At 46.4% G+C, this 20,830-nt stretch overlaps 1 protein-coding gene across 1 annotated transcript in view; it reads right to left on the minus strand.

The window, feature by feature from the left end:
* Positions 1–6,322: 6,322 nt before the first annotated feature.
* The window catches only part of twsg1a (twisted gastrulation BMP signaling modulator 1a), a 47,919-nt gene continuing 33,411 nt past the window's right edge, over positions 6,323–20,830 (minus strand). Inside the window, exons 3-4 of the mRNA XM_038810455.1 lie at positions 16,348–16,614; positions 6,323–6,910 (exon numbers count right to left, since the gene is read on the minus strand). Coding sequence (XP_038666383.1) covers positions 6,729–6,910; positions 16,348–16,614 — 449 coding nt within the window. The 3' untranslated portion in view covers positions 6,323–6,728. The remainder of the gene's footprint in view (positions 6,911–16,347; positions 16,615–20,830) is intronic.

Genomic DNA, 20,830 nt, shown 5'->3' on the forward strand with positions numbered 1-20,830 from the left:
CCACCTAACCGGCACATCTTTGGACTGTGGGAGGAAACCGGAGCACCCGGAGGAAACCCACGCACACACGGGGAGAATGTGCAGACTCTGCACAGAGACAGTGACCCAAGCCGGGAATCAAACCTGGGACCCTGGAGCCATGCAGCAATTGTGCTAACCATGATGCTACCGTGCTGCCCTAATTTAGCGTGGCCAATCCACCTAAGCTGCACATCTTTGGGTTGTGGGGGTGAAATCCATGCAGACACGGGGGGAATGTGCAAATTCCATACAGACAGTGGCCTGGGGCCGGGATCCAACCTGGGTCCTCTGCATTGTAGGCAGCAGTGCTAACCACTGTGCCACCCTATACATTTCCCCCTTAGCAAATGCCTCTCCACTAAGCCTCACACCCTCTCCTCCAGGTTGGCATATCCCCAGACTTGTCAATCATATCTCCACCAGCAATACACGACTCACAGGCACATTTCCACCAGCATCCCCTTACCCCACCTGTTCCCCCCCCCCCCCCCCCCCCACTCCTTGCGCTAGGTGACTGGGCTATTGAGTGAATGCATGGGGCCCACATCTGCACTCTCTTTGGTCAGGTCACTTCATGGCTGTAACAGAGTGAGTGATGATAGGCTTCAAAATGAAGCCTTACATTGGGGTTCCCATTAATGTGTCCTGTGCGATGTAAGCTCTTGTGCAAGCATTGGGGTTCAATATTTGGGATGTCAACTCATTGCTTGCTCCAAAAACCAAATCAAATTGAATCCAACTCATGGTCTCTACAAGAGAGACATACAAGATCCAAGCTGACAAGAAAAGGCATTGCACATTATCTTGACCCTGACTCTTGACCTTAGCCAAAAGGCCAAGAAGCAAATCAGTGGCAGTAAACTTTAGCTTTGCATGTTTCATTGGCACAATTAACTTCACAAGGGTGAAATTGCATACCAGCAATTGAATGCCTTTTGGAACAGGTGAGACACAGTTGATTAGAGTGAAGCACACGTCCAGAGGGCACCCTCATTATCCCATTTCACAGCCCTACACATGACAAGCACACATCCAGAGGGCACCCTCATTATCCCATTTCACAGCCCTACACATGACAAGCACACATCCAGAGGGCACCCTCATTATCCCATTTCACAGCCCTACACATGACAAGCACACATCCAGAGGGCACCCTCATTATCCCATTTCACAGCCCAACGCACTTATTCCTGAAAGACAACCTTTTGAGGAAAGTGGAATTGATATTCAATGGAACTTAACTCCTTGGTCCTCTGAACCTTGAGTTCTGATTGTGAGCAATGTAGGAATTTCAGATGTACTGTATTATATGGATTTGGTGCAGTATGGGTTAAAAGTCCAGGTTAGAGTGTGTTTGACTGGTGCAGTCATGTTTCAAATGAATCTGGGGCCAGATTCTCCGCAGCCCCGCGCCAAAATCGCAGCCGGCGTTTAGGCAGAGAATCCTTTTTAATGCCGTAATCAGGCGATTCTCCGGGCCCTGAAAATCGGCGTGACCGTGGAGTACGCCGCGCAGCTGGGGGCCCATTGCCAGAGGCCCGCCAAGCACACCTCCGCTTCCAACGGCGTGGAACTAACCATCCATTGCCGGTCACGATGATGGCGTGGCGGCTGCGGACTCAGTCCGTGGCCACCCTGGTCGGGGGGGGGGGGGGATCGGAGGCCCGGTGAGGCCTTATAGGCGGCCGGCGAGGGCTCGTGCGGCGTTGGGCGCACGCCCGATTGGAGGGGTCTCCTTTCTCTGTCTGGCTGCGCTGTCCGAGTCCGCCATGGAGCTCGGCACGGCCGCTGGAGGCCGCCGCCATGTGCATGCGCAGACTCCGAACCAGAGGTGTGGAGCCCGTATCCGCAGCTAAAGCTGAGAGATTTACCCCGGGTCCCTGCTAGCCGCCTGCAGGGCATTGAATTAGGTCAACTGCTTTCTCGGAATTTCGGGAGTAAAACTCCGCTCTTTTTACACTGGCGTCAACACTTAGCCTCATTTGGGAGAATCCAGCCATTCGTGTCTGTGTGGGTCTCATCCACACGACCCAAAAGATGTGCAGGCTAGGAGGATTGGCCACGCTAAATTGCCCCTTAATTGGAAAAAAAAGTAATCGGGTACTCTAAATTTTAAAAAAAGCTTGGGCTAATTAAATTTTGCTTTGATTAAGGGAATCCCTGTGGCGTTAACTAGATTTCAGCTTGGTATGATGATGTCATTCCTGGGTGACTAAGATATCAGGCATTTTTTGGAAAAGCAGGTTGGTGCAGTTCTGGATGAAGCTGTGACACCGCGTCAGGCAGTTTTGCTCTGTGCAGTTCAGTAAGAGATTAACAGTCTGAGAAGAGGGCAGCACAGTGGCTAGCACTGCTGCCTGGTGAAGCCGAGTTCGATCCCGGCCCCAGGTCACTATCCATGTGGAGTTCTCCCCGTGTCTGCGTGGCTCTCACCCCAACCCCAAAAAGATGTTCAGTGTAGGTGGATTGGCCGTGCTAAATTGCCCCTTAATTGGAACAAAAAGAATTGGGTACTCTAAATTTATTTTTATAAGTAACAAGGGTGAGTTGAAATAAGCTGATAAATATCTTCTGAGGATATACAACTCAAGTTTCTGCATGGGTCTGACAGGAGTCAGATCTTTTCTTTAAAGCAGTGTCAAGTGATCGCTCTTTCTCAAAGAACACCTCTGGAAAGCAAATATCCCTGAATGCCAGTGGTAATTAAAAGTGGATTGAGAGCATTTTTTTCTAATTTAAAGTACCAATTATTTTTTTCCAATTAAGGGGCAATTTAGCGTGACCCACCATTTTCTCTTACCTTTAATGTGAGAGATGAGCCTGCTTGGCCCTCATGATCCCTCTCCAATCAGGTTCACAGCAGGAGAGTGTGGATTTCTTACCTCAGTTCGTAAACTCGGAGTAGCTCCCCTGTTGACTGATCATTACAGGAACTCTTCAAACGGATCAAGTCCACCGTCATTGGGATTGACTGGTCACTGTTTCGATTCAAGGCTTTACTGCAGTCTAAAAGGTCAGCAAAAAACTTACAGCCACCCTTCGACACACAGAGGGCGACGATGTGATGATTTCCCATGGTTTTCATTATATCCCTTGCCAAACACTCCGTTCTGTCCATGATTAAACCACGAGGAATATATACTCTCTCCAGATCATTATAGTAATGTTTAGGGATGCAAAACAGATCAAGGTCATGGTCTTGTTAACCATTGGTGATCACCATGTAGTCAGCCGCCGCCATGCCGCGATTGCACTTTGACCCTGGGTTCAAGTCCCAACACTCCCAGACCACATGCACACTGATGAGCAGACACACATGCGCAGTGCGCCCACATTTTATCTGGTCGCGGCCGACATTTTCAAAGCCGCCCGCTGCTGGCATTGTTAAAAGCCGGCTGCTGCGCGTGAATTCCGGCAATCGGGAACACAGTGATGGCTGGCTCCGAGACCCTCCTGACACCCACCCGCGAGTCTCGACCCCCACTTTGAGAGGACCTCAAACCTATTGAACAGTTGCAGGAGGCTGACACACCTACACTCCAGATCCCCTTACATGCCTCATTCGCCATCACGCCCTCTTCTCCTTCACCCCTGAACAAATCAGAAGACCCTATCCTGAGTGGTGTGACCTCCTCCAGGTGCAAAGCATCCAGGTAACTTTCCCTCCTTCTTGATGTGTCACCAAGTTAGCAGCTCAGCCTCCAGCTCAATTTGTCCGAGCAGAAATTCCTCAAGCCGCAAATATTTACTGCAGACATGTTTGCCCTGGGTATACGCTTTATGGTGCCAAAGAAAGTGCTTATAATTTGGGTCCATTTATACACTGCAATCTACAGTAATTCCAGACAATGAACAGCAGAAATCATTGCAGCTGATTATAATCCTTGGCATCGCCCAACATTAACAGCACACTCTTCGGTATAACTTTCTGGATAACCATGCTGAGTGAGAACCTAGTTTAGTGTGTGATTTGAATGTTTAATCCATGGATGGCAAATGGCAATTGCTCTCTGGAACTCAAAGGGTCAACCCCAGTTGTGAACATAACAATGTGGGAGGTTAGTTCAATCCCTGTACTGTCACATTCTAGGTTAAAGTTACAAGAGCTGGGAAGATCATCACTTGATGACACAAGGATGTCTTTCATACTCTGTGTAAAAGGCTGAGACAAAGAGGGCGTCGACCATGTTGACTAATTGTGCTCCCGGCTCTCACTTCAATCTCCGCATGGGGGGGGGTAATTATGATAAGGTAAATATCAGCATTTGCAAAACAAATGTACATGCCCAAATTATAACTCTTTAACCATTTAAACCACACACCAAATAAAGTTCTTACTCAGCACTGCTGTCCAGAGACACATACTGAAAAGTGCACTGCTAATGTTGGGTGACGCAAGAATTATAATCTAATCTTGGAATCCAACATCATGTGTTAACGCTGCATATTTTAAGGCAAGTTCGAACTGCGTCACAGTGATAATAGTTCTATTAAAGCATGCAGATGGAAAATAACTTAATCTAGTAAATGCAGAATGCAGTCAACTGTACAATATAGTCAAGATCACGCCCAACAGTGCAGGCACAGGAAACTAGAGGAATGATATTCATTCGGAAACTGACTCATTACCTGAGCACTGCTGGTGGGAACAGTTCCAACATTGCAAATCCACCAAATTAAGTTTCAAAAAACTGATTTTTAAAAAAAAAATTTGCAAACAGAGGGGGATTACAACAGTTGCAGGAAACTGGCTTCACAGGCAGGAATGGTGAATGCAAATCCCAGGCACAGCCTCCAGCTGAGCAAATCAGGATCCACTGGGGTGTTTTCGGCTCTGAACGAGAGAACTGCTTTAGGGAGAGTGGCAAGAAGCAGGGGGAACTGGTTGGACCAGTCCTCCCCGTGAACTGAAGCAGAATTGCCAGTCAAACAGAGCAGAAATGATTGCATTAGGCCGCTGTGGGAGATTCAACTCGGCCTGTCTTACTTCACCCAGGAGGCAAAGCAGCTGGTGGGAGGAATCCAGTATTGACGGTTAACAAGAAAATACCTCAGCCTAACCAAGTTATCGTTATTAACTTGACAGAGCATTCCCCTTTGACCAAAATGATTTATTTATCTATTTTTTAAAAAAAATTTACATTTAGAATACCCAATTAATTTTTTCCAATTGAGGGGCAATTTTAGCGTGGCCAATCCACCTAACCCGCACATCTTTGGGTTGTGGAGCAAACCCCATGCAAACACGGGGAGAATGTACAAACTCCACGCGGACAGTGACCCAGAGTCGGGATCGAACCTGGGACCTCCAGCGCCGCGAAGCAGCAGGGCTAACCCACTGCGCCACCGTGCTGCCCTGGGAAAGAAATTCTTGGGCGAGGGTATTAAGGGATACCAGGCATAAGAGATAGGGGCATACAGTTTGCCGAGCCTGCAATACAATCATGGCTGATCTTAGAGTTTACTTCCTATTTTCCACCCACTCCTCTCGTTCCTCGATTCTCGCAGACATCAAAAATTGGTCTATCCCCAGCCTTAAATGTATTCAATAATGGAGCATTTACAATCTTCTGGAGTAGAGAATTCCAAGGATTCACAACCCTTTGACCGAAGAAATTTCTCCTCATCTCAGTCCCATCCGTTGCACGACCCGTTGCGAGTGGGGCCCAAAAACGCGGTGCTCCAGCCAAAGCACCATTCACTTTCAGCTGCACCGAAAACTCCCAGCTGCGATTGAGGACAGAATGTTTTGACCCGCAAATTCATATTATAAATATATAAAATAGAAATGTTATCATTGCCATGATGTGGAGATGCCGGCGTTGGACTGGGGTGAGCACAGTAAGAAGTCTTACAACACCAGGTTAAAGTCCAACAGGTTTGTTTCAAACACGAGCTTTCGGAGCACGGCTCCGAATTCTGATTCACCTGAAGAAGGAGCCGTGCTCCGAAAGCTCGTGTTTGAAACAAACCTGTTGGACTTTAACCTGGTGTTGTAAGACTTATCATTGCCATGATGGAATTAAATTGGAAGCAGGCTTGAGCACTCTTGATCCGAGCATTCCTTTGTCACTCCTGATGCAAGCCTGAGTGACAAATATTTCCAGTGACTACCAGCAACCTGGGCTACCCAAACCAACAGAATATGTTGCACTCAATCATCCTGTTACCGAGGTCTGGAGTTAAAACTTAATTGGAAAGTTTGCAAACAAAGGCTTCACATGAAAAATCTGTACCCCAAAGCTGTTGCACATCAAAATTCAACGGTTCGACAGATGAACAGGACCAATTACTACACAAATATAGTCACAACAGGAGATCAGTTTATTCACACAATATGTTTGTATAGCGGGCATAATGCACAAGGAACAATACATCAAATGAAAGACAGAAAAGTTACAACCGGCTTATTCTGAATATCTACATATGTCAGTACAATGTTTAAATTACAAAACATCAGCAGTAAATTACACTGTAATAAAATCCGCAGTTCTGAATTGCCTGATCAAACACCGTAATAAAATCCGCAGTTCTGAATTGCCTGATCAAACATCCAATTAGTGTCTACATTCTTAAGCATGAAGTGCAGAGGGATTTAACAATAAAAACAGTCAAATAAAATAAAACCTCGCTTAGTAAGAAGGTAACCATCTGAAAGCTCTACGGGTGATATGTGTTGTCCCTTCACCTCTTTTGGGTTCTTGCCTTCAAAAGGTGCAGTTCATGCATTTGACCACTTTGTTGCCGTAATCGATACAATCTGGGCCTATACACTCGCAGCAGGCATTGTGAAACCATCTGTATTTTGAAGCACCCATAGACTCGCACGAGTTCTTGCACTGATGGATAGACATGCAGTCATCAAAGTACACCACTGTGCAGTGAGGTTCTGGAATAAAAAAAAAGACTGAAAAATATTTTCCAACACATCACCAATTCACAGAACCACCTGTAACATAGCAGAAACATTCCAACTTTCACATGAGCGTTAAACAAAACTTTTGACACCAAGCCATAAAGTTGAGTAATGGCCAAAACCCTGGTCATAGAGGTGGGTTATAAGGAGTGTCTTAAAGGAGAGATTTAGGGAGGGAATTCTAGCGGCTATGCAAAAGAAGCTGGAATTGGAGGAGAGCAGAGATCTTCCAGAGCTGTAAAATTGAAGGGGTTTCAGAGATAGCAGGCAAAGGCCATGGAGGTGTTGGAGATGAGGATGGGGGATTTCTAAACTGTGATGGTACCTACTGGGGGTCAATGTAGCTCAGTGGCCACATGGACCATAGGTAAAGGAGGAATGGTATAAATTGGGATTACAGGCATCAATGGTTTGGACAAACACAGTCACACAGAGGGTGCAAAGTGTCGATCAGGACAGGAGAGTTGCATAATCAAGTTGAGAATGAATATTGGCGGGGGTTTCAGCAGCAGACGAGTTAAAGACAAGGCAGAGATAGGTGATGTTTCAGAGGTGGCAGCAGGTGGGAGGAATATGTGGTCGGAAGCTCATTTAACTATTGTAACATAATAATAGAACATAGAACAGTACAGCACAGAACAGGCCCTTCGGCCCTCGATGTTGTGCCGAGCATTGTCCGAAATCAAGATCAAGCTATCCCACTCCCTGTCATTCTGGTGTGCTCCATGTGCCTATCCATTTGAAAGTTGCTAAAGTGTCCGACTGCACTATCACAGTAGGCAGTCCATTCCACACCCTAACCACTCTCCGAGTAAAGAACCTACCTCGGATATCCCTCCGATATCTCCCACCCTGAATCTTATAGTTATGCCCCCTTGTAACAGCTACATCTACCTGAGGAAATAGTCTCTGAACGTCCACTCAATCTATCCCCTTCATCATCTTATAAACCTGTATTAAGTCGCCTCTCATCCTCCTCCGCTCCAAAGAGAAAAGCCCTAGCTCCCTCAACCTTTCCTCATAAGACCTATCCTGCAAACCAGGCAGCATCCTGGTAAATCTCCTTTGTACTCTTTCCAATCTCAGGGTCCAGTAAAAAACCAAGGCTGTGAACCAAGGCTTCAGCCAGGGAAAGACATAATATAAGTTGCTCGGGAATCAGAGCCTATACCAAGGTTCTATACAACTGTAGCATGACATGCCAGTTTTTATACTCAATGCTCTGTCTAATGAAGGTAAGCATTCCGTATTCGCAATGTCTGTTAATTTTACCAATACATTATTCCACCTTCCTGCAGTGCAAAGATTAAAATTTTTCATTAGAAATATCTTACTGAAGAATTATGCCCCCCAAGTAGCACCCAGCACATTAAACAAAACAGTTCTTGAGTCATACACTGTAATTAAGCAGCAGGGAATTATTCTTCAGAACAGTCTGTTACAGAAAACAGAACTGCAAAAACAATGGTTTCAGTTACTGATGCCAAAGTGGGATATAAACTGAAACAATTTGTCCACTGCATCGTTTCTATTTACTGAAGCTGCGTCTTAGCTCATAGGAAAAGATCGCTGGCTCCCTGTGAATTTATAATCCTGTTGTCGTGGTGGGAGGCAATTTAGCAAATCAAACGGCGGGGTGTTGGGGGGGGGGGGGGGAGATAACTCACAAATTAGGAGCAGGAGTAGGCCACTTGGCTCCTCGAGCCTGCTCCAGCATTCAACAAGATGGTTGATCAGATTGTGGCCTCAATACCACATTCCTGCCTACCCCCACGTCACCCCTTGTGAATCGAGAATCTCTCCATTTCTACCTTAAAAATATTAAAAGACTGCTTCCACTGCCTTTTGATGGTAGCCACGATGTGGAGATGCCGGCGTTGGACAGGGATGAGCTCAGTAAGAAGTCTTACAACACCAGGTTAAAGTCCAACAGGTTTGTTTCAAACACTACCTTTCGGAGCACTGCTCCTTCCTCAGGTAAATGAAGAGGTATGCAACATATCTCTCCATTCACCTGAGGAAGGAGCCGTGCTCCGAAAGCTCGTGTTTGAAACAAACCTGTTGGACTTTAACCTGGTGTTGTCAGACTTCTTACTGCATTTTGAGGCAGAGATCCAGAGTCTCTCAGCCCTCAGAGAGAGAGAGAAATTCTCCTCATCTGTCCTAAAGGAGTGATCTCTTATTTTTCAAACACTGACCCCCAGTTCGAGATTCTCCAACAAGAGGAAACATTCTCTCCACATCCCTCACGATCTTAAAATGTTTTGATCAAGTTGTCCTATACTCTTCTTTTTTTTTTTAAATTTAGATTACCCAATTATTTTTTCCAATTAAGGGGCAATTTAGCGTGAACAATCCACCTAGCCTACACATTTTTGAGTTGTGGGGGCGAAACCCACGCAGACACGGGGAGAATGTGCAAACTCCACACGGACAGTGACCCAGAGCCGGGATCGAACCTGGGACCTCAGCGCCGCGAGGCAGCTGTGCTACCCTTCGATACTCTTCTAAACTCCAGCGAATACAAACCTTACATCTTCAACCTTTCCTCATAAGGCAACCTGCCCATTACAGGCATTAATCTAGTAAGCATTATTTGAACTGCTTCTAATGCATTTACATCTTTCCTTAAATAAAGAAATGAATACTGTACATAATACTCTGCCCTGTACAACTGAAGCATTCCCTCCCTACTTTTGTCATCGATTCCGTCACACTAAACGACAGCATTCTGTTAACTTTCCTAATTACTTGCTGTACCTGCATACTAGCCTTTTGCAATTCATGCACTGGACACCCAGATCCCTCTGCACTTCAGAGCTCTGCAATCTCTCACCATTTAGATAATAATCTTTTTCATCATTCCTGCCAAAGTGGACAATGTCATATTTTCTCAGCCTTTGCTCTAAGCAAAGCTACAGACACTAATTGTAGGAGTGATTAAAAACACTTCCCCTTCAGATGGTGCTTATGCAAGGTTGGATATTTTCTGCAGTTGATGTAGCTACTGAGTTCTCTAAAAGCTTTTATCTTTTTCATTTCCTAGCTCTATTCTCCTCAGGTTTTATTAAGCTTATGGTGGCAATTAAGTGGCAGGGGCAATATGTTCTGACAGAATTGTCAACTGAAGAATTATTTGAAATTTAGAACTGACACAAGAAGTAGCTAAATTATCACCTCATTTCCTATTGTGAGAATGTATGACATTTGAAAAAATATTTTGGGGAATATTGTGTACTGTAAAGGCTGTGAGTGTGTGTAGAAATTATTTAATTAAGCTAAGGAAAGGTTAATGGGGGGGACTATGTATCTGGAAGAATCATAGAATTTACAGTATAGAAGGAGGGCATTCGGCCCATTGATTCTGCACTGGTCCTTGGAAAGAGCACCCTATTTAAGCCCAAACCTGCACCCTATCCCTGTAACCCAGCAACCCCACCTTACCTTTGGACACTTCAGGGGCAATTTAACATAGCCAATCCACCTAACCTGCACATCTTTGGACTGTGGGAGGAAACCGGAGCACCCGGAGGAAACCCAGGGGGGAGAATGTGCAAACCCCACACAAAGCCGGAATTGAACGTGGGATCCTGGAGCTGTGAGGCAGCAGTGCTAACCACTGTGCCACCATGCCGCCCCCAATTAGAGTCGAGGGGTGAAAGGAATGAAGGTGCTAAATGCATGCATTTGTAATGAAGTCATGGCCAAGTGGCTTTATGAGTAAATAAGTTCAGAAAGTTGCATTAAGACATAGAAAGGGACTATGTCCCTTTAAACTGTTAAATTTTAAAGGGGAGTATAGTTTGCAACGGTTTCATAAGTAAACAAGGGAAGGTTACTAAATTTTATTCAATTCCCAAAAGTGGGGGCAATTGGAAAGGCGTGAAAGATTTTTATATTTTGGAAAACTTAAGTTCAAAAGTGTGTTGAGAAGAAAGAAATCAAAGATGAATAAGAATATGTAAGGAGAGATGTTGAGTTGATCTGTGGCTAGCTGTGAGAGCAAGATCTCCTGGAAACAGTTCTGGACAGGGAGAAGGTGAAGTTGGAAGGTCAAACCAAAAAGTCTCAGGCTGCAGAGAACAGTCTTGTTTCTGAAGGTTTCTTTGATTTTCACAGAAGAGTGGTAGGTAGTTTGAGAGATTGTATGGTGTGTATTAAAGCAATAGCAGCTTTGACTTGGGGGCAATATTACTGGATTTTTACAGTTAAATACCTGTAAGGGAGTGTTTCCTGTAAGGTGTTTACTTGTGGATCTGACCAAATAAGGATTTTTTTTTGGGAATGCCTTGTATGATTATTTTTTACCGTGCAACTGTAATTTTGTGTGCGTAAGTTTTCTTTTCTTCGTGTTAATAAATCTTTTACTTTAATCTTCAAAATCTCACAAGTGTTACTGAACCTTTGCAGCTGAGGTCAGTGCATTTTCTTCTCAGATTCAGAATATGAAAACAAAGGTATGGCCCGTAAGCCAAGTTTCCCTGGTTTGTAATTAACATCTGCTGTGATTGTAACTATATGTGAGGGAATTGATGGGGTGTAAGAATGGTCCAGCTATTTAACTATCTCGTCCAACCAGACAAGGACCTACTGGAATTCCACTGCAAGCTTTAGGCTTCTATTAGAAGATCAGGGCCAGATTCATCGTCCCACTGGCCTAGTTTTCCTGCTCGGCAGGGCCTCACCGTTCTTCGTCCCGCTAGCCTCGTTTTCCTGCACGGCACGCCCTCACCGCAGCCGGCCAATGGGGTTTCCCATTGTGACCACCCCTCACCGTCGGGAAACCCGGGGGCGTGGGTGTGCTGCCGACGAAGCGGAGGATCCCGCAGATGGAGAATCCCGCAGCAGGTTTTGCATTCTGAAGGGTACGTTGCCGCCTCTAACATGCATCGAATTTGGAAAACCTTGCAAACAAACTAAAACTGAAATTGTGCAAAAGGGAATTGGACACAAAGCCACATGGCGGTCACAACCATAGCTTTTCATTCTAAATGCATTATGCATAATTTCAAACTAGTGAGAGCAACTTGTGCCAAGGAACCAAAGGTCCAAAAAAGAAAAATCCTAATCATACATAAAAATGAAAATAGATCTCGCATATTTTAAACCGGCCAACATTCTTAAAAGATAACTTGATACTGAGTTTGATGATGAACCCTGTGCCATTATTATGCCTGGGCAACATCAAGGCATTGATAAATGAAACAGAATTCCTAACAATAAGCACGGAAAGACTAAAGCGGTCATTTTATATCCCGCACCATGAAGCTCCATCCATTCCTTTGCCACTTAGCCCTCTTACTGTATCTACACCCCTCATACACAAAATAAAATTAGGCGTTTTGTTCATTCTGGAACGGAGCTTGAATATCACGCTTAAAAATCGGCGCAATTGTTTGCAATATTGTCCACTTTTACCTCAGCGAAACACGGTTTCGGAATTCCTTCAATACTCTCCAGGCCACCTTCCATCCTCCACTCATTGAGAATTAAAACCTAGCCGTTGGTATCCCGTCCCACTCAACATCCCCATTTTGCTGCTACATGAACTTAAGGCAGTACCACAAGGAGCCTCATGAGGCAGTAATCAGATGAAAATTGCCAATGAACTAAAAAGAGCGTGACACTCAGTCCAAAGAGGCAGGTTTTCAAGGCAGTGAGGTGTGGGGTGAGAAAGTTAAGGAAATTGAGTTCAGGGCCAAGGTGGGAAAAGCACAGCCCGCTGATGTGCAAGGGGCCAGAGTTGGAGAAATGCAGAGATTGTCAAGGGTAGGAACAGTGAGGTAATGGCCCGTTTTGAACAGAAGGATGAGAACTTTAATCAAGGCATTGGTGGACTGAGAGCCAGAGTAGGTCAGCGAGCACGGGGTGAAAGAGTGTGTGGGATGGAATAAAGGCAACAGAATTTTGGATGAGCTAAAGTGTATATTAGTAATTAACCTGGGATCTTGCACAGTGTTATCGTCACTTCCTTACTTACGTTTTAAATGCCCCTTTGTTTAAATTCCAGAATCCCACTGCCCTATTTATTTATTGATGGCTGGTCAGCCACCATGGATGGTTTACAGAACCTGGACAGAGCAAAGCTTTACTGGCGCCCCCGACCCCTCCCCCACTCAGCCCCACATAACTTTACAAAGCATGGTTACGATGGTCCTAGTTTGGTAAGAAACAAAGAGCTTACCCATGGCATATGCTAAGACATTCTAGCCATGGAATCCAGAGAATCACTACAGTGCAGGAGGCCATTCGGCCCATCGAGAATGCACCGACCCTCTGAAAAGCACCTGACACAGGCCCAATTCTCCCACCCTAACCCCATAACCCTACCTAACCTACACATTCCCAGACACCAAGTGGCAATTTACACATATCACAGAATCGGTGACCAGTGCAGAAGGAGGCCATTCGGCCCATCAAGTCTGCAATAACGCTCTGAAAGAGCACCCTACCTAGGCCCACTCCCCTACACTTATCCCTGTAATGCTGTATCTCCACCTAAACTGCACATCTTTGGACTGTGGGAGGAAACTGGAGCACCTGGAAGAAACCCACGCTGACATGGGGGGAACGTGCAGACTCCACACAGACAGTCACCCAAGGCCGGAATTGAACCCGGGTCCCTGGTGCTGTGAGGCAGCAGTGCTAAGCACCGCTCCATCTCTTACTATCCACTTACATGCTGGTCGAAGGTTTTTGGGTAAATGAGTATTTAAGACTGTTGGGGAAAGGAAGGAGTAGATTGAAAATTCTCAGTCAGGAAGGCGATTTATTTCTACGGCTATTCAGAGTTCAAGAATAATTGATGGAGTAAGTGATGAAACACAGCACAGACTGTAATGGGAAACTCTCTCTCGCTCCTGGGCTCAGTGTAGTCCAAAGTGGACTCAACGAGGGAGGCCTCCTCCCAGCCAGAATGCAGCTGGGGAAATGGAAATCTGGCTTCAGTCAGGATTTGGCAGGCAATGCAACATTACACGAGCTAGCATGGTCGATTCACGTAACCTGCACATCTTTGGACTTGGGCAGAAACTGGAGCACCCGGAGGGAACCCACGCAGACACGGGGAAAATGTACACACTCCACACAATCACCCAAGGTCGAAATTGAACCTGGGTCTCTGGCGCTGTGAGGCAGCAGTGCTAACAACTGCGCCACCCCACGTTTTACCTGGTTCAAGGCCAGAAATATTCTTTTTTTTTATAAATGTTTTTATTCAGTTTTCGTATTTTATATTGAACAAATTACAAATTGTTAGGAGAGAGAAAAAAAAAAAAAAACAAACAAAAACAAACACGCAAAAATTAACATACATATTTACAGGTAAGCATCTTCGTAGTAGTAACTGCGCCCCCCCCCCCCCCCTCAACATGTTTATTTAGCTTGGTTTTGGGCCTTAGCTAGCCATCGAACCCCCCTAACGAACCTGTAGCCCCCCCCCCCCCTCCCGCTACCTTCCCCCGACTATTCTTCCTCTTGTACATTGGCCACAAATAGGTCCCGGAACAGTTGCATGAATGGCTCCCACGTTCTGTGGAAGCCGTCGTCCGACCCTCGGATGGCAAATTTGATTTTCTCCATTTGGAGAGATTCCGAGAGGTCGGACAGCCAGTCCGCAGCTCTGGGCGGTGCTGCTGACCGCCAGCCAAACAGGATTCTACGGCGGGCGATCAGGGAGGCAAAGGCAAGGGCATCCGCCCTCCTCCCCAGGAATAGATCTGGCTGTTCTGAAACCCCGAAGACCGCCACTATCGGGCATGGCTCCACCCTCACTCCCACCACTTTGGACATTACCTCGAAGAAGGCTGTCCAGTACTCCACGAGTCTGGGGCAGGACCAGAACATGTGGGCGTGGTTGGCCGGGCCTCTTTGGCACCGTTCACATCTGTCTTCCACCTCCGGGAAGAACCTACTCATACGGGTTCTTGTTAAGTGGGCTCTATGTACCACTTTTAGTTGCGTCAGGCTGAGCCTTGCGCACGTGGAGGTGGAGTTGACCCTATGCAGTGCTTCGCTCCAGAGTCCCCACCCGATCTCCATCCCCAGGTCGTCCTCCCATTTCCTCCTTGTTGCGTCCAGTACGGTGTCGTCCCTATCTACCAGTCGGTCATACATGTCACTACAGTTCCCTTTCTCTAGGATACTTGCGTCCAGTAGGTCTTCCAGTAGTGTCTGTCGTGGCGGTTGTGGGTACGTCCTTGTCTCCTTTCGTAGGAAGTTTTTGAGCTGCAGGTACCGTAGCTCGTTCCCCCCAGCTAGCTGAAATTTCTCTGTCAGTTCGTCCAGTGTTGCGATCCTGTCGTCCGTGTATAGGTCCCTGACTGTCAGTGTCCCCCCGTCCTGCCTCCACCTTTTGAAGGTGGCGTCGGTCAGTGCTGGTTTGAACCTATGGTTGTTGCAGATGGGAGCCCTGTTCGACATTTTGGTCAGGCCAAGTTGCTGCCGCAGTTGGTTCCAGGATTGGAGGGTGGCTGTCACCACTGGGCTGCTGGAGTGTTTTTTGGGTGGGGATGGGAGTGCTGCCGTGGCGAGGGCCCGGAGGGAGGTTCCCATGCAGGAGGCCTCCTCCGCACGCACCCACTCAGCTTCTGGCTCCTGGATCCATCCCCTTACTCGCTCGGCTGTTGCTGCCCAGTGGTAGAATTGTAGATTCGGGAGGGCTAACCCTCCCCTGGTTTTTGTTTTTTGTAAGACCTTCTTTGGGATCCTAGCATTTTTACCCCCCCATACGAACGCCATGATGAGTTTGTCCAGCGCTTTGAAAAAGGCCTTGGGGATGTAGATCGGAATGGATCTAAACAGGAAGAGGAACCTGGGCAGTACGTTCATTTTGATCGTCTGAACTCTCCCCGCGAGGGAGAGCGGGAGTGTGTTCCATCTTTGCAGGTCCTTTTTAACTTCCTCCGTCAGGCTGGTGAGGTTCCATTTGTGGATCCCTTTCCAGTCATGGGCTATTTGGATCCCCAGGTGCCAGAAATATTCTTAAGCACAGCTTGGCTTCACAAGCATTTGCTCTAAGTAATTTGTAATTTGGAAAAGGAAAGAATTGGGCACTTAAAATTTAAAAAAATAATTAAAAAAATATACATTATTCTTTAACCACTACAAGTCAAAGAGACTGAAACCAGCACCAGAAAATAAATAAAATTTTCCAATACATTTATGGAATACTCAAGTACTTCAAACTTCTCCCACTGAAGAGAGACACTTAAAATCAAGCTTGATTACAGAGTTTCTTCCTCCAGGTGGAACTTGGAAATCTATATTTGTATCAAAACTCTGGAGTCGAGAGAAAATTTCACTTACCTGCCTTGATGTGCTTCTGAAATTCTACGGCAGTTAATCGCCTTAGATCATAAAAATTATAATTTTTTAATTTAGCTCAATATAAAACAGAATCAAACGTTTACCTTTCTCACTCTCGAGTTGTACTTGCGGACTGTCTTCAGGCAGTGACACATTTTGGAGCGGAGACATATCAAAGCTTTCCAGAAACGAGACAAGGTTTTCATGATAGGTGAGCTCTTCAGAGACAGGGAACGAGACAATGTTCCAGTGCAGGTGAGATTCACCTTCTGTTAGGGCACGGAACAGCGAAGGGATGGGCTCATGAAGTTCTTCTACTGTACTCTTGGAGGTTGGTGGCGAATCGCTATAGTTCCTGGGATTGCACATTCCTAGGATTGTAAAAGGACATTAATGTCACAAATGTTTTTCTATCATACAAGTACCCAAATCCGCAGGAGTCGGCCACTCTGTCCCTCGAGCCTGCTCCGCCATTCAATAAGAGCATGGCCGATCGGATTGCAACCCCAGTTCCACATTCCCGCCGCTCAGATTTCGCTTGTCCTCAACAAACCAACTCACGATGGAGGATGGTTTCCCTGGTATCAGCATTCATCAACAAGGTAACCATTCTTGTATGTGGGCCCAAGCAGCCAGTCTTACAATCAGAATTTTGGCCATAAAATTCCACAAAGAAGTCTTGTTGCAGTTGTACGGGGTTTTGGTGAGACCTCACCTGGAGCACCATGTGTAGAGTTTTGGTCTCCACATTTAAGAAAGGATATACTTGCATCGGAGGTGGTACAGCGAAGGTCCATTAAATTGGTGCCTGGGATGAAGGGGTTATCCCATGATGAGTGGCTGAGTAAATTGGGTTTATAATCTCTGGGCTTTTGAAGAATGAGTGACGATCTCATAGAAACCTACAAGATCCTGAAGGGACTTGATAGGGTTGACGCGGCTGAGAGGATATTTCCATTGGTCACGCAATGGAAAACACCGGGGAATAGTTTCAGGATAAAGGAGTCAGTCAGTTAGGACTGAGATGGGAATAAATTACTTCACTCAAAAGTGTTGTGAATCTTTGGAATTCTCTACCCCAGAGGGTTGTGGGGCTGCATTGACAAATACGTTTAAGGCTGGGGTAGAGAATTGCTTGGTCTCTCAGGGAATCAGCAGTTGAGTGGGTTGTAGAGCCCGACTGCCTGCCTCTCTTCCGTGGTTACGATTGTGCTCAGGCATCATAGGGACATAGAAAATAGGAGCAGGCGTAAGCCTTTCTGCCCTTCGAGCCTGCATGATCATGCCAATTGTCTATCCCTACTCCCACTTTCCCTGTACCCTTTGACACTCTTACAGCCTGGAAATCCACTCATTTCCTTCTTAAATATATTCAGTGACTTGGCCTCCACAGCCTTTTATGGTGGAGAATTCCAGAGTTTCATCTCAGTCCTAAATGGTCTACCCCGTATCTCAAGACTTGGACCCCTTGTTCGAGATCTCCCTCCCCCCGCCAGAGGAAACAACATCCCTGCATCTAGCCTGACCCACGCTGTCAAACTTTATATGTTTCAATTAGATTTCTCTCATTCTTCTAAATTCCAGTGAATACAGGCCCAGTAGATCCAACCTCTCCTTGTACAACAATCCTTTATTTTTAGGGATAAGTCAAACAGCTTTAATGGAGGACGTGGCATATTCGCCGTCCAAAATACATGAGATCCCCAAAATTATTACAATAATTAATGCTTCTTTTCAGCAAGGCCACCCCTTGCATCGCGAGAGGTGTGGACAGCTTTGATAAGGCACTCACTCACACGCTCGCTCACAGGGTCCCGCTTCATCCTGTACCCCTCCTGCTCCAAGGGGGCTCAATCCCTTAGATACAGAGAGGCCGCTAGGGTATCTTGCCCAATTTGATAACCGCGTTGTCAGATTTTGGGGTGGGGGCTTGAATGAGTGTAAGGGGAGTGAAAAGAGAGACAAGTGTGTGGGGGGGGGGGGAGCTAACATCCGCTCATCTGGAAAAGGTTTGGGTCAAATTATCGGCCACATGCCTAGCCTTCTCCTCTCCCAACAAACTCACTCTCGGCCTCCCCCCACGGCCCCCTCCCTCTCCAAGGTCACTTGGAGGAATTGTTCACCTTGAGGGACCAGGGCTTAATGGATAGCTGGATCTTCTTCCTCAGTTCCTTGAAGGACCTGGAGCGGTGGTACCTGGTCTCCACAGCGACCGCAGGCCTGGATAGGGTCTCGGCCTCCCGGGACAGGCACAGACCTGCTTCCCCCGGAGGGGCTGGAGTCGGAGGAGAAGGCTCGATGGTGCCGGCTGAGGAAAGCCTGGGCCTGGCCCAGGATGTCCACTTCCTCAGCCTTCTCTTGGCGGGGCTGGGCCGGCACCCGAGGGCGCACGGCAGCGAGGCCTCCAGCCGAACCGAGTTAAGGTTCATCTCGGACTGCGAGCGGCTGCCTCGTACAACAATCTTGCCACGCCATGAATCAGGCTGGTGAAACTTTGCTGCACTTCCTTTCTTAGATAAGGAAATGAAATGAAAATCGCTTATTGTCACAAGTAGGCTTCAAATGAAGTTACTGTGGAAAGCCCCTAGTCGCCACATTCTGGCGCCTGTTCGGGGAGGCTGATACGGGAATTAAACCCACGCTGCTCACCTGCCCTGGTCTGCTTTAAAAGCCAATTCTTTAGCCCTGTGCTTGAGACCAAGACTGCACACAATACTCTGGTCTCACCAAGGCCCTGCACAGCTGCAGTAAAACATCCTTGCTCCCGTATCCTCTTTCAATGAATGCCAGCATACCATTTACCTTCCTAACTGCTCCCTGCACGCTTGCTTTCAGTGACTGTTGCACTGGGACACCCAGGTCCCTTTGTATGTCAATATTTCCCAATCTACCATCATTTAAATAATACTCTGCTATTCGGTTTCTCTGTCCGAAGTGGATAACTGATGAAGTGTCCCTGGTGAAGAAGCACATGGTGTCCACCAGTACTCTTGAGACATTCCGTGGCCATTGGGCTAGCGTGTATCACCAACACCGGGCATGACATTTTAACTTATTAAGTTTAGTTTAAAGTTCAAATTTTTAATAAACAAGAAGTACCCCTTTAAAAGGGGTTGATCATTTGTTTATTGCCACTCAGAAGAATATAAAGAGAGGTGCCTGGGACACCAGGGGTTGGTTTGGGCAGAGGAAGGCATTTGTAATGCTGTATTCTGTAAATAAATCTAGGATTAAGTAAGAGATCGGCACATGGTTTCCTACCTCACTGTCTGTTTGAAGTCAACAGGCTATTCGTTTCCCTGAGTTTGCCCACCATTCAATGACATGTCGTCAAATCCCTTCATAATTTGGACTCACAATAATCTATTTACCTCAGATTATTAACTGAGTTGACCACCTCGTGCTTTTTCTGGGAGAAGGGCCTAGCTCAGATTTTAAGGTTATGCCCCCTTACATTGGCTGGGAAAATGGTGTCATTGTGGTAACGTGACTGGACTAGTAATCCTGAGGCCCATCGAGGCCCAGACTAATGTTCTATAGGCACGGGTTGGTGGGATTTAAATTCAATTAATAAATCTGGAATCTCTCAGTAATGGTGTCCATTACTGATAACTGTTATCAATTGTTGTAAAGACCCATTCAGTTCACAAATGTCCTTTAGGGCAGGAAATCTCCCATCCTTACCTGGTCAGGCCTACATGTGACTTCAGACACACAACAATGTGATTGACTCCAATCTGTCCTCTGAAACGGTCAGTTCAAGGGTATGGGATGGGCAAGAAATGCTGGCCGTCAGTGGCACCAACGTCCCATGAAAAGATATGAAGAGAACAAATTGACTCCTCCACCTAATTCCTTATACTGTATAGATTTCTAAGGAGGCAGAAAATCCTTTCTCTAATGCCCACGCCCTTCACCCCATTCCCTAAACCATCTCCACAGGCTCACACTTTCTCTCATGCGCATCCAAGTCCACCTCCCTCCAGACAATCTGGCACCTTGGCTGGATTTGAATCAGGACCATAAAGTGCAGAGAATAATAAAGGGGAGGTTAAAATCTGTTCAGCTACAGCATTTTAAAAAATCAATAAAGCAGAAAGCCTCCATTGTGTACATATACTGCACCAATATCCCATCACCCGAGATGCATCCACAGCAACTTCCACCTGCATTCTAATTCATTGAGATCATTCTAATTCATGAATGATATAAATCTCCTCTACAACAATCAGCAGACAGCTTATGAAAGAATGGGAACGCTAATTTGTCGGAAAAAGTCAAACAGTATACACTTGGAATTCCCAATGTTTTACAATCAGGACAGATAAATGAAATGGGACAAATATTTTGTGACCCTGTACATCAAGAAGGGCATCATGGTAGCACAGTGGTTAGCACTGTGGCTTCACAGCGCCAGGGTCCCAGGTTCGATTCCCCGCTGGGTCACTGTCTGTGAGGAGTCTGCACGTTCTCCCCGTGTCTGCGTGGGTTTCCTCCGGCTGCTCCGGTTTCCTCCCACAGTCCAAAGACGTACAGGTTAGGTGGATTGGCCATGCTAAATTGCCCGTAGTGTCCAGGTGTCCAGAG

Source organism: Scyliorhinus canicula, chromosome 10 (assembly GCF_902713615.1).
Source record: "Scyliorhinus canicula chromosome 10, sScyCan1.1, whole genome shotgun sequence".
Lineage (NCBI taxonomy): Eukaryota > Metazoa > Chordata > Chondrichthyes > Carcharhiniformes > Scyliorhinidae > Scyliorhinus > Scyliorhinus canicula.